General features: G+C 45.1%; 1 protein-coding gene across 1 annotated transcript in view; it reads left to right on the top strand.

Moving 5' to 3' along the window:
- The window catches only part of RCOR1 (REST corepressor 1), a 129,787-nt gene that overhangs the window by 71,588 nt on the left and 43,763 nt on the right, over window positions 1-14,436 (top strand). The window contains exon 3 of the mRNA XM_066274770.1: window positions 4,302-4,385. Coding sequence (XP_066130867.1) covers window positions 4,302-4,385 — 84 coding nt within the window. The remainder of the gene's footprint in view (window positions 1-4,301; window positions 4,386-14,436) is intronic.

The following is a 14,436-nucleotide window of genomic DNA, read 5'->3' as shown; positions in this document are numbered from 1 at the left end:
GGGAGGGGTCTCCAGCTGAGCGAATGACCCTGGGCTCAAGCTAGCAGCCATGTGCTCATGTCTATGATCCCATGCCCAAGCCAGAGACCTTGGAGTTTCAAACCTGGGTCCTCCGTGTCCCAGACCCCACTGCTTGGTCAGGCCCATTTTCAAATTTTTATTATTTTTCTGAAGTTAGAAGCAGGGAATCAGTCAGACAGACTTCCGCATGTGCCCGACTGGGATCCACTTGGCATGCCCACCAGGGGGCGATGCTCTGCCCATCTGGGGCATTGCTTCATTGCAACCAGAGCCATTCTAGCGCCTAAGGTGGAGGCCATGGAGCCGTCCTCAGCGCCCGGGACAACTTTGCTCCAGTGGAGCCTTGGCTGCGGGAGGTGAAGAGAGAGACAGAGAGAAAGGAGAGGGGGAGGGGTGGAGAAGCAGATGGGTGCTTCTCCTGTGTGCCCTGGCCGGGAATCGAACCGGGACTTACACATGCCAGGCCGACACTCTACCACTGAGCCAACCGGCCAGGGCTCCATTTTTAAATTTTTATAGATTACACTGTGGGTGTCCTGTCCAAGAAATCTCTTCCTAATTCCAAGTTAGTAAAGATTTTCTTATGTTTTTTCTAAATGTTATATAGTTGTAGGTTTTATTTTTATATCTGAGATCTATTTTGAATTTTATAAGGTGTGAGGTACAAGTTAAAGGTCACTATTTTAAACCTATAGAGATCCAATTATTAAAATACCCTTTGTTAAGAAGAGTATGTTTTCTGTATTGAATTGCTTTTGCACCTGTTATAAATCAATTGGCCCTATTTATATGGGTCTATATCTGGACTGTTCTGTTCCAGGGGTCCGTGTGCTCTCCTTTTGCCAATCCCACACTGTTTTGAGTACTGTACCTTTATATATAGTAAGTCTTAAAATAGAGTGGTATGAGTCTTCCAATTTTGACCTGGCTATTCTGGCCCCATCTGACTTCCCCCTTTATCCTTTTATCTATTTATATCCGTATAGATGCATAGATCGTTGTTTTATTACAGTCATTTATTTTGTGCTCTGATTGTCGCAGATCTGGCCAGTAGGAGAAAGATCCTGTCATTCTTTGAACACTTTCTTACCTTGTGGCATAACAAGATATTCCAGGGTCCTCTTACACATCTTCTCTTCTAACCCTGCAATCAGCCGTTTCTCCAAGGAGACCTAGTTTCTTTTACTCGTGAGTGGTATTTAGAAACCAAGATCTAGAAGCTAGATGTACTCAGTTGTTGCTGGATTTTCATGCATCAAGGCCCTCTCAGTGGGCAGAGCTGGGAAATAAATGCATGTTTGTATGCATGCAAGCACTATACACACATCTATATTTCGGTTTCTGTTCAAGACTGATTTTATACTGGTACTATCAGTTTCTCTCCAACACCACAGAAATCTATTTTTTTTTTCTTTTTTCAATGTGAAGGAGAGACAGAGAGACAGACTCCCATGGGAACTCTGACTGGGATCCACCTAGCAACCCCTGTATGGGGCTGATAGTCTGCCCACCTGGGACCATGCTTTGAAGTGAGCTATTTTTAGCGCCTGAGGCGGAGGCTTCACAGAGCCATCCTAAGCACCAGGGGCTGATAGACTCGAACCAGTCAAGCCATGGTGGTGGTGGTGGTGGGGGTTGTGGAGAAGCAGATGGTCACTTCTTCTGTGTGCCCTGACCAGGAATTGAACCTGAGACATCCACATGCCTGGCTGACGCTCTACCACTGAGCCAACTGGCCGGGGTCCCCACAGAAATCTTTCTAGCCCCTGTGTTTGCAACTTCTTTCCGCAGGATAGATGTTTTGAGATTTATTCATGTTGTGTGCTTATTAAATAGTTCATTCCTTTTTCTTTCCTTTTGTTCTGTATTTTTCTGAAGTGAGAAGCAGGGAAGCACAGAGACAGACTCCCACATGCACCCCACGGGGATCCACCTGGCACGCCCACCAGGGGCGATGCTCTGCCCATCTGGGGTGTTGTTCTGCTGCAATAGGAGCCACTCTAGCACCTGAGGCGGAGGCCATGGAGCCGTTTTCAGCACCTGGGCCAACTTTGCTCCAGTGGAGCCTTGGCTGCAGGAGGGAAAGAGAGAGACAGAGAGGAAGGAGAGGGGGAGGGGTGGAGAAGCAGATGGGCGCTTCTCTTGTGTGCCTTGGCCGGGAATCGAACCCGGGACATCTACATGCCGACTGATGCTCCACTGCTGAACCAACCAGCCAGGGCCAATAGTTCATTCCTATTAATTACTGAGTTTTATTTCATAGAATGGATATATACCACATATTAGAAAATTGCCAGACTTTCTCCCCACAGTGATAATACCATTTTACATGACCACCAGCAGTGTATGAGAGTTCAGTTCCTCCACATTATTGTCAAACTTTGATATTTTCAGTGTTTTAAATTTTATACTTTTGTAATAGGTAAGTTGTGATATCTTACATGGTTTTAATTTGTGATCCAAATTAAGGTATCTAGGTCTTGGCTGATGGCTCAATGGATAGATCATTGGCCTGGTGTATGGACATCCGGGTTCGATTCTTGGTCAGGGGACATAGGAGAAGTGTCCCATCTGCTTATCTTCCCTCCCTCTCCCCCTATTCTTCCTCTTCTCCTCCCAAAACCAGTGGCTTGATTGGTTCAAGCATGGCCCTGGGCGCTGAGGATATCTAGATTGGTCTGAGCATGTCAGCCTCAGGCACTAAAAATAACTCTGTACTCAGAGCATCAGCCCAAGATGGCATTACTGGGTGGATCCTGGCCAGGGTAGGTGTGGGAGTCAGTTTCGCCATCTCCCCTCTTCTCAATTAAAAAAAAAGATTTTAAAATAATTTAATTTTTAAAATTAACGTTGATGTACAATACTATATTAGTTTTAGATGTAACAACATAGTGCTCAGACATTTATATAACTTACAAAGTGATCACCCCACTCCAATAAGTCTAGTACCCACCTGGCATCATTGTTATTACAGTATTATTATTATTATTTTTTTTACAGAGACAGTCAGAGAGAGGGATAGATAGGGACAGACAGGAATGGAGAGAGATGAGAAGCATCAATCTTCAGTTTTTTCTTGTGACACCTTAGTTTTTCATTGATTGCTTTCTCATATGTGCCTTGACTGTGGGCCTTCAGCAGACCGAGTAACCCCTTGCTCAAGCCAGGGACCTTGGGTCCAATCTGGTGAGCTTTGCTCAAACCAGATGAGCCCGCACTCAAGCTGGTGACCTCGGGGTCTCGAACCTGGGTCCTCTGCATCCCAGTCCGACACTCTATCCACTGCGCCAACCGCCTGGTCAGGCTATTACAGTATTATTGACTCTACTCCCTATGCTGTACTTCACATCCCTGTGACTGGTTTTATAACTGGCAATTTGTACTTCCTAATTCCTTCCCCTTTTACACAGTCCCCTAAACCCCCTTTCCATGTTGCAACCATCAGAATAGGCTTATGAGTCTGTTTCTGCTGTTACTTTATTTTGTTTTTCAGATTCTACATATAAGCGAAATCATGTGGCATTTGTCTTTCTCTGCCTCACTTTGTTTAGCATAATACCCTCTGGGTTCATCCATGTTGTTTTAAATGGTGACATTTTCTTTTTTACGGCACTTGTAAATCTCTCAGCCTGTTGTTTTGTATCACAGATTTTTATGAATTTGAGTGCACTTTAGAAATTTCCTTTCTAGTTTTAAATCTTTTTAATGATTATTCTTTAATAAAGTTGTCAAAAGAATCTTTGGATTCCTATTGTCAAGTCTCCAAAAAGTTGCTCTGCAGAGAAGGCTGAAGGTATCCTAAGCACACATGAAGGATTTATATTTTAAAAGAATCTCTGAGCAATTTGCCACGTGTAGCCTCCCTTTTGGATGTTCCGTGTCTGAAAGTAGAGCGTCACAGTGTACTGGGCTTCAACCCTGAGACACCGTGGCCGCTTTGAGTTTGGTCCTGGTTATCTCCTTCTAGCTAACTGACCTAGGTAGTGTCTTCATCTAGCAATACGAGAATAGTAATCATACCTCCCTCATACCTGTTTGTAAAATGAAGAATAGTAAAGTAGGAAGACTGAGAAGTGGAAATGTTTGCGCAGACGCCGTAGCCTCCTTTCCCCTCCGTCACCCTGTGGCAGGGCAGGGGCGGGATCCACTGGGGCGATTTCATTCAAGTGGGTGGTGTCATCACGTGCTGAGCTGAGATTAGAATACCAGAGTGGTGGTGTTGATCATTTATTCATGTCTGTTAAATTACATTAAGAATTTTCCTCTCTGTTTCTCCCAAGCCAAATTAGCAAAACGCAGTCAGGAACGAGACAATCTTGGCATGCTGGTCTGGTCACCGAATCAGAATCTATCAGAAGCGAAACGTAAGTTTTAGAGCATGTTTATTTCTCACCTTCTTACTTAATGCAAAGTTTAAATTAAGCATTGTCACTAAAAGTCCCTGCATATATTACGGCTCTCTTATATTTTTTAAATAAGTGATTTTAAGAGTTTGAAAGTGTGTATTTCTTTACTGTGGCCTGTCATGATGATTGAAAGATTTCTGACCTGCGTTTTCACAGTCTGTTTTTTTCAAAATGCTGTACAAGCTGCTACTGAAGAAACTAGGGGGAAAGGCTTCGAGAGCAAGGAAATGACAATGCAGCGTGTAACTCCTCAGCTGGGAATTGATAGGTTTATAAAGACAAAGAATTGATCAGAGTTTTAATTTGAAAGATTACAAAGGTCAAATGTGTGTTATTGGAATGGGCATCGTGATACAAAACTTCAGCCTAACTAGAAGTAAAACTCTGGAATCGGCTCTTTGTTTCATGTGTTTAAAATCTTATTAGAGCCTGACTAGGCAGTGGCGCAGTGGATAAAGCCTTGGACTAGGATGTGGAGGATCCAGGTTCGAGACCCTGAGGTCGCCAGTTTGAGCGCTGGCTCATCTGGTTTGAGCAAAGCTCACCAGCTTGCGCCCAAGGTCGCTGGCTTGAGCAAGGGGTCATTCAGTCTGCTGTAGCCCCCCAGTCAAGGCACATACGAGAAAGCAATCAATGAACAACTAAGATGCCGCAACGAAGAATTGATGCTTCTCATCTCTCTCCCTTCCTGTCTGTTCCTCTCTCTGACTCTATCTCTGTCACAAAATAAATAAATTAAATTTAAAAAATTAAAAAAAAAAAAAAATCTTATTAGAATGGCCTGACCAGGCAGTGGCGCAGTGGATTGAGCGTCAAACTGGGATGCAGAGGACCCAGGTTCGAAACTCCAAGGTTGCCAGCTTGAGTGCAGGCTCATTTGGCTTGAGCAGTTGGTCTGCTGTCGCCACCCCAGCCCTTCCCCGGTCAAGGCACATGTGAGAAAGCAATCAGTGAACAACTAAGGAGCTGAAATGAAGAATTGATGCTTCTCATCTCCCTTCCTTCCTTCCTTCCTTCCTTCCGTCCGTCCGTCCATCCATCTGTCTTGTTCTGTCTCTCTTCCTTGCGAGCGCATGCGCAGTAAAAAAAAAAAAATTATTAGAATGAATATTCTGAGCTACCTTGGAGTTGTTTATGGGGGGCGGGTAGGGATTCTACGTTGTATTTTTTAAGAGTTTGCTGCTTTGGCTTTTCTGTCCCCTCTGCTTAAATGATTCCATTCAAGAATAATTTTTTATCTGATATATTACTGTAGTCTTTGTCATTTTCTTTTTTTTCTTTTTTTTTTTTTTTTTTTTGTATTTTTCTGAAGCTGGAAATGGGGAGAGACAGTCAGACAGACTCCCGCGTGCGCCCGACTGGGATCCACCCGGCACGCCCATCAGGGGCGATGCTCTGCCCCTCCGGGGCGTTGCTCTGCCGCGACCAGAGCCACTCTAGCACCTGGGGCAGAGGCCAAGGAGCCATCCCCAGCGCCCGGGCCATCTTTGCTCCAATGGAGCCTTGGCTGCGGGAGGGGAAGAGGGAGACAGAGAGGAAGGAGGGGGTGGGGGGTGGAGAAGCAAATGGGCGCTTCTCCTATGTGCCCTGGCCGGGAATCGAACCTGGGTCCCCCGCACGCCAGGCCGACGCTCTACCACTGAGCCAACCGGCCAGGGCGTCATTTTCAATTTCAAAGTTTTTATTTTCTTTATAATTTTAAAGAGAAGAAAAACTAAATTTCCTTTTGAGAAATTTTTAGTGGTGGTCTGTAGATGGAATTAATGAGAATATGAGGTTGGAAATCACATGCAGGGTTTTTTGTTGTATGTCTCTTTTTCTGGGGGAAGAACATTGGATTTTCAAAAGTTTCTTTGACAAGGCCCTGGCCGGTTGGCTCAGTGGTAGAGCGTCAGCCTGGTGTGCAGAAGTCCCGGGTTTGATTCCCAGCCAGGGCACACAGGAGAAGCGTCCATCTGCTTCTCCACCCCTCCCCCTCTCCTTCCTCTCTGTCTCTCTCTTCCTCTCCCGCAGCCAAGGCTCCATTGGAGCAAAGATGGCCTGGGCACTGGGGATGGCTCCTTGGCCTCTGCCCTAGGTGCTAGAGTGGCTCTGGTCGCAACAGAGCGTCTCCCCCTGGTGGGCGTGCCGGGTGGATCCCGGTCGGGCGCATGCAGGAGTCTGTCTGTCTCTCCCCGTTTCCAGCTTCAGAAAAATACAAAAAACAAAAAAAAAACAAAAAAAAGTTTCTTTGACAAAAAAAATAGATTAGTATTCAGTGCTCTACATGGACTCACCAGCTTGAACACAGGGTTGCTGGCTTGAGAATGGGAACATAGACATGACCCCAAAGGTCACTGGCCTGACCTTAAAGGTCACTGGCTTGAGCAAGGGGACACTGGCTTGGCTGGAGTCCCTGGGTTATAGCCACCTATGAGAAGCAATCAGTGAACAACTAAAGTGCCACAACTATGAGTTGAGCTTCTCATCTCTCTCCCTTCCTTCCTGTCTCTCTCAAAAAGAAACAAAACAAACAAAAGATAATCAATGCTCTAAAACACTGCAGGGCTTTTAGAAAGTAGTTATGAGGGTTAAATGTTTGTCAGAACACTGTTGAATTGTGAGTAGGGGGCTGGAATTCTTAGGCCTTGATTAGGATTTTCCACATTATGTTTTGCAGCATCAAAATAGGTGTTAACAGATTACTGCCAAGTAAGTGTGATGATGATGCATATTAATCTCCTCCTCCTGTGCAGTCAGCATTCGTGATAGCATTTTAAGATGCGGAGAGCTCATACGGTGAAGAAACGTGTTTAATTTTGACCAAGAAGGATCCTTTTTTGGTACAGTTTGCTCCATGGAACAAGGAAAATTCAACTACTCTTTAGTAGTGCTAAATTTAGCAGTAATAATCTCAGTATAATCTGATTTTAAGAGTACCTTAGTTTTGCCTCCATCAAGCTGCTGCTTGCTTAATTTTATAGATGAGTGCAGGAGTGTGTTGGCATTTCTGTGCCCTGACTGTGCCAGAGAGGACCTTTATCGTATTCCCCACCCCCTTTGAGTGTTTGCAGTAACTTACAAAAGCAGTCTATTCTGTTTTTGAACAGTTTTTTTTCAAACAGCTGAAAATCTGCCCAACTGTAAAGCTCTGCTTTCCTGGATTCTGCTAAGTAAGTCTGCTCCATACGCGCATGTCTGAGATGTAGTCATTTTATTACCTCCTTTGCTGTCCCAGTGTAAGTGAAACCTGCCGAAGGCTTATCAGATGGCTCCATTTTTGGGTCTCTGTTCATCTTGTTGCCCTCCTGTATGTATTGCAGTTGGTCACAATGGCCATCTTAAATTATAGTGCTCGGAACTGAACATTAAGAATAATGAGCATTGTACTAAAATGCTTTCCGTGCTTGCTCCTACATTAGTCTTCACAATAACCCAAGAGGAAGTTTTCGTCCTGATAGTGTTGCCTAAAGTAAATTTGTAGTTTTAATGTAAGCCCTGGTTAAAACCTTAAAAACCCATCTAAAACTATATATATTATTGAAAGTTCAGAAGATGCAGAAAAATATAAAGAAATACTTCACTTATTATTCCATTATCTAGAGATAGCTGTTAAATATTTTGGGATTTTTTTTTTTTTGAATGCTGTCTCCTCTGTACATATTTCTGTAAGTGAGATGATGGCATTTCTATATATGTAGGTGTGTACAGTAAGCCTTAACACCATGGATAGGTTCTTGGAAACTGTGACTTTAAGCAAACAGCTTAGTTTAAGGAAACGAGTTGTACCGTAGGCTAATTGATATAAACAACAATTAAGTTCTGGCCCTGGCCGGTTGGCTCAGTGGTAGAGCATCGGCCTGGCGTGCAGGGGTCCCGGGTTTGATTCCTGGCCAGGGCACACAGGAGGGGCGCCCATCTGCTTCTCCATCCCTCCCCCTCTCCTTCCTCTCTGTCTCTCTCTTCCCCTCCTGCAGCTGAGGCTCCATTGGAGTGAAGATGGCCTGGGCGCTGGGGATGGCTCCTTGGCCTCTGCCCCAGGCGCTGGAGTGGCTCTGGTCGCGGCAGAGCGACGCCCTGGAGGGGCAGAGCATCACCCCCTGGTGGGCGTGCTGGGTGGATCCCAGTCGGGCGCATGCGGGAGTCTGTCTGTCTCTCCCCATTTCCAGCTTCAGGGAAAAAAAAAAAAAAAAAGAATTCTAACAGCCTATTTCTGGTCAAGAAACGTCACCAAACTTCTGACTGAAGACCCAATACATTTCTAATATTACACATCGAAATAAGTGGGAGCTATACAGATTTCTAAGAATGATGGTAAAAGCCAGATAATGATTTACCAATATTAAATATCCTCATGACCCCAGTTCGGGGTCCCAGGTGTCTGGATTCTCTGCTGGCTGCTCAGGGTCCAAGACGGGACCACCCTGGGTGCCCTTCCATTGCAGGTGGACTCACACCCACACCCATATGCCCACCCACACTGGGACAGTGTAGACATGCCTTTTGCTCCCGGGCACGGTGCTGGGATGCAGGAGGAAACCGGAGAAAACCCACGCAGACACGGGGACTGGCACACTCCACGGACCTGGCGCTGGCCAGAAATCGACCATTGCCTGGCCCCCCATCAACATTATAACAAAGCGACGTTATCCCAGGACATTGACCTAAGCATTTCCCATGTTGTTAAAACCTCTTGCTCACATTTTAGTAACTGCAATATTCTATCATATGGGTATATTAGTGTATTTGACCATTCACCTATTGAGTAGCTAGGTTGTTTCTAATCTGTTGCTTTTGTAAAAGAAATCTATAGTGAAAAACGGAACCATAGAACTCTGTCCTCAATCTTATTTTTGTTGTTTCCATTGTGTTTGTAATATTTGCTTAGGATATATCCTTAGGAGTGGAGTTGTGGGCTGACAGGAATTTGTTCACCTGCTCAAGTGTGAGTGTGGTTCCTGTCAGTAGGTGCCAATTTGTGGAGCTTTGGGACTCATACTCCTTGACTGGTAGTCTAATCATAGGCTTTAAAATGTAATTATAGTGTTAATGTAAACATGCACAGAATTTGTTCTCTGCCATCTGTCATTTCCTCAGTATATAGGCAAAAAAGAAGTGCTTTCTACTTGCGAAAATGTTGGTTGTCCAATGTTGGTTCTGACTCTGTGTAGAAATAGGAGATTTGGAGCACGCAGAGATTTCTCAATAATTTTCCCGATGTATAAGGGTGTCTGTCAGTCCCTGGCTTTTCCTGTGTTTGTTTCTTCTCAAGTAGTTCAGAGTTCTGCCCCTTAGAGTTACTGCAAGTTTACAAAATTACTTTGTGATTATAAAAGTAAATGCTGTGTAATTTCAAACAATTCAGAATGTGTAATGCAGACAGTTAAAGCCCTCTTAATTGTCACTTTTTACAAAGAGATGCTTTTTCTAATGTTTTTATATGTAATGAATATTTTAAAAAATTGATCACAAACTATGAGCTGTTTAGCAGCTTACTCTTGTCAGTGTATGTGGGACTTGGCTCTGGATGTATTCATAGTTACCTAGTATGTTGCAAGTAGGGTTGTAGCATCATTCAGTCATTTATTTATTTATTTACTTATTTACTTATTTTTTGTATTTTTTTCTGAAGCTGGAAACGGGGAGAGACAGTCAGACTGACTCCCGCATGCGCCCGACCGGGATCCACCCGGCACGCCCACCAAGGGGCGATGCTCTGCCCACCAGGGGGCGATGCTCTGCCCCTCCGGGGCGTCTCTCTGTTGCGACCAGAGCCACTCTAGTGCCTGGGGCAGAGGCCAAGGAGCCATCCCCAGCGCCCGGGCCATCTTTGCTCCAATGGAGCCTTGCTGCGGGAGGGGAAGAGAGAGACAGAGAGGAAGGAGAGGGGGAGGGGTGGAGAAGCAGATGGGCGCTTCTCCTGTGTGCCCTGGCCGGGAATTGAACCCGGGACTTCTGCATGCCAGGCCGATGCTCTACCACTGAGCCAACCGGCCAGGGCCCAGTCATTTATTTTTTTAAAAGCAAAATTTCCTTTTGGTTTGGTATTTGAAATCTTTCAGTTTTTATTTTTTAAAACTGTAGTGACCATTCTTATTTCTTTCCAAAAGCCCCCTAGTTCTTGCCCCTAGGGCAAGGGGCAAATATTTTTTATTTTCTTCTTTTTTAAAAAATAGATTTAACTTATAGAGCAGTTTTAAGTTCACAGTCAAATTGAGCAGAAAGTACAGAGATTCCTGTATTCCCTTGCCCCCCCACACACACACAGCCTACCCCACTGTAGCCATTCCTCACCAGAGGTACATTAATCATAATCAGTGAACTGGTGTTGATACGTCATTATCACCCAAAGGATATTTATGACATTAGGGTTCACTCTTGTGTTGTACGCTCTATAAGGATTTTTTTAAATAAGCTTTTAGTTAGCCAACTGACAACATATTCTGGGGAGCAAGATCTCAAATGCTCCCCTGTAAGTTTTGGCACGTGTGTATGGCAGGTCCCCACCACTGTAGTATCATACGGAGTTCTCTGTGCCCTGCCTGTGCAGCCCTCCCACCCCTGGCTCCTGGCGGCCACTGGTCTTTCAACTGTCTCCATGATTTTGCCTTTCTCAGAATGTGAGATAGTTGGAATCACACTGTATGCAGCCTTTTCCCATCGGCTTCTTTGACTTAGTAATAATGTACATTGGGGTCTTTCATGTCTTTTCGTGTTTTTATATAGCTCATTTTCTTTCTAGTGTTGAATAGCATTCCACTGTCTGGATGTACTACAGTTTACCTGTTCATCAATGGACAGACATCTTGGTTGCTTCCAAGTTTTGGGCAAATATGAATAAAACTGCTGTAAATATCTGTGTGCAGGTTTTTTATGCAGACATATTTTTAACTCCTTTGGATAGACACCTCAGAGCCGGCTTGCTGGGCCGTGCGCTGAGAGCGCACGCAGTCCTGTAGGAAGCTGCAGAGCTGTCCTGTGCAGTGCCCCACGGCGCCTTCCCACCAGCAGGGAAGGAGTTTCTGTTCCATGTCCCCACCAGCGTGTGGGGTTAGTGCTTTAGATTTTGGCCACTCTAATAGGTGTAAAGCTTACTTTCTTTTAAACTAAAAAATAATGCATACACACTGAATAAAATAGTGAAAAATATTCTACATCTCTTAAGTTTAAACACTGTTATGTTAATTTTCTGGGTGTCAGTTTCCGTAAACATATGTTGGGTTTTTTTGTTCTGTTGTTTTGGGTGTTTTTGGTCACATAATATGAGTGTTTCATAGTTTAAGATGTCCCTGAGGACATCACTGAAATGGGGTTGATAGGTCAAATGGTATATACATTTAAACTTTATCGTTTTTTCCATGTTTCACCTAAGAGTTATATGGGTGTGCCTATTTCCCAAAACCTCCCTAGCACTGAGTGCATTAATTTTTTTCTTTAGAAATGTGTTAAAATTATTTTTCATTGTAAAATACACACAAGATAAAATTTACCATCTTAACTTTTTTATTTTTTGAGGAGAGACGAACAAACAAGATCAGACAGGAAGAGGGGAGATGAGAAGCATCAACTTGTTGCAGCACTTTAGTTGTTCGTTGATTGCTTCTCACGCGTGCCTTGACCGGGGGGCTCCAGCTGAGCCAGTGACCCCTTGCTCAGGCCAGCGACCATGGGGTCATGTCTGTGACCCCGCACTCAAGGCAGATGAGCCCCTGCTCAAGCGGTGACCTCATAGTTTCGAACCAGGGTCCTCAGTGTCCCAGTCTTATGCTCTTGTCTGCTGCACCACCGCCTGGTCAGGCCATCTTAACCATTTTTTAAGAGGACTGTTCCCTGTTATTAAGTACATTCATATTGTACTTCTGAACAACAACCTACCCCTGCCCCTCTCTCCAGCCCTGGCAACCACCATTCCAGTTTTTGATTCAATTTGACTACTCAAGGTGCCTCATATAAGTGGATTCATACAGTGTTTGTTTTTGTGTTTAGCATAATTTCGTCAAGGTTTATCCACACTGTAACACGTCACAGTTTCCTCCATTTTTCTTGGCAAATAATGTCCATTACATGGATAGGCCACGTTTGGTCTGCCACTCATTTGTTGGTGGGCGCTCGGATTGTTTCTACCTTTTGGGTGCTGTGAATAGTGCTCCTCTGAATGTAGATGTGCACATATCTTTTTGAGACCCCGTTTTCAGTTCTTTTGGGTGGACACCCAGATGTGGAACTGCTGGATGTGGTCATTCTGTCTTCTTCATTTATGGGCGCACCACTCAGGTCTCCCCGCGGCTGCTCCGTGTTACGTTCCTCCTGACTGAGCTCGAGGGCTCTGCAGCCCCTGTCCTGGTCAGCACTGTTTCCTGGGCTGTGCTGTGCTGCTGGTTGCTGTCCTGAGGTGTGTGAGGAGGCAGCTCACTGTGTGGCATATTAACTTCGTTACCACTTTGTTGAACTGATAGGGTTTTCATTGATTTTTACAAAGTAAAATCATTTACTTTTCTCAGTGTTCCTGGCTCATATTTACTCTTCTAGGTGAGCCTTAGAGTCATGGCCTCAGGTTTTCTCCAGAATTGTCTCAATGAGGACTACCTTGAATTCTAGTGAGTTCAGTGAGAGTTGGTTTGAATGGCATTTCTGGCGAGCAGCTTCGTGTGCCTTACAGCGCACCAGGAGTGAGGGGCTCGGGAAGATTCCAGTCTGATGCAGAAAGAGGGAGAGAATGAACGTGTGAACAAGTAATTCAGATGCATTCCCTCTCATCCAGCTCTTGCTTTTCAGATGTGACATGCCAAGTTCAGTCTAATGCTGAAGGTCCCACAGCTACTTAGTCGCCAAGTTTTGGCTAGATTTCTGGTCTACAGACTGTTATGATCACACACATCTGCCTTCATGTCCTGCTTCATTAAATAAGCTGTAATTAAATACTGATATAACATTAGTCACTTCGGGCTGTGTCCAAGGTACAACCTGTGGCATATGCCTAGAAAATGTGCTTTGTAGTAGAAAGGCATTTCATGTAGAGGAAATGTAATTAATTTCAAGTCAAATAAATCAGAAAAATAGGATGTGTAGATAGTACACTAAGTGATTGTGGGAAGTTCCTTGAAACACTGCCGTGAGATTGAGGGACGGCGGAGTGGGTGAAGCGTGCATCGTGTGCAGTCTGGAGGTCGGACAGCGAGAGAAACTAAGAAGTGTTCACTCACTGGAGGAGACAGTTGATTCTTGCATTATTTCAGCATCAAGCATCTCCTGTGGACTTGGTGCTCTGATGCTCCCCTCCTGGGCAGAACTGAGGAAACCATCGGAAACAAGTGGACATTTGGGTAGAATATTGAGGAACGAAGGAGTTCGCTGCCCAGACAAGGGGCACGAGTTCATTCTCGACAGAAGGAAGGTCAGCACGTGCCTCTGTGCGGGCGTGCAGGTGTGGGGATAGGGGTAGTGTTCTACTTTGGAGACCTGCCTGGCTGTGACACACGGTGAAACTGGAAAGGCTGGCAGACATCTGAAAGGGATGAGGATTTTTTAGGGATTTTTAGCCAGGAACAAAATAGTATACATTAGCAAGCTCTTGAAGCCTGTGGTTTCTAGCAGAGCAAGGACTGGGGAGTGGAGGCTTGCCTATAACTAAGCCGTGGTGCGTTCCTGGTGGGAGAGTCTGACGCCCTCACTAGGCTAGTGTGGCTACGGCAGCCCTGTCATGAGTGTTGGACCTTGCTCAGCGGGGACAGAGTTGGTAGGGCGAGGGGGTGGTCCAGGTGGCCTTAGCCTGCCGTGAGAGCAGGACAGTCTGTCTGGGTGCATCGACACTGTCCGATCATAGATTCCACACACTTGCATTAGGACACCACTAGGCACTGTGTTTCTGTGGATTGACGACATCTCCTGTTGGTTCTGCTTTCTGGTTCCTGTTTGGTGTGTGCAGCTGCCGTTCTGCGTGGATGCTCTGGGCGCCCACTTGGGTGCTCCCTCTTCAACCCACATGGTCTGCACCCTAGATGCTCACCTTGCTCGCTCCCACCTCATAGCT

Source organism: Saccopteryx bilineata, chromosome 4, assembly GCF_036850765.1.
Source record: "Saccopteryx bilineata isolate mSacBil1 chromosome 4, mSacBil1_pri_phased_curated, whole genome shotgun sequence".
In the NCBI taxonomy this organism is placed as follows: Eukaryota; Metazoa; Chordata; class Mammalia; order Chiroptera; family Emballonuridae; genus Saccopteryx; species Saccopteryx bilineata.
Note: the sequence above shows the minus strand (reverse complement) of the source record. Positions and strands in the feature narration are given on the sequence as shown.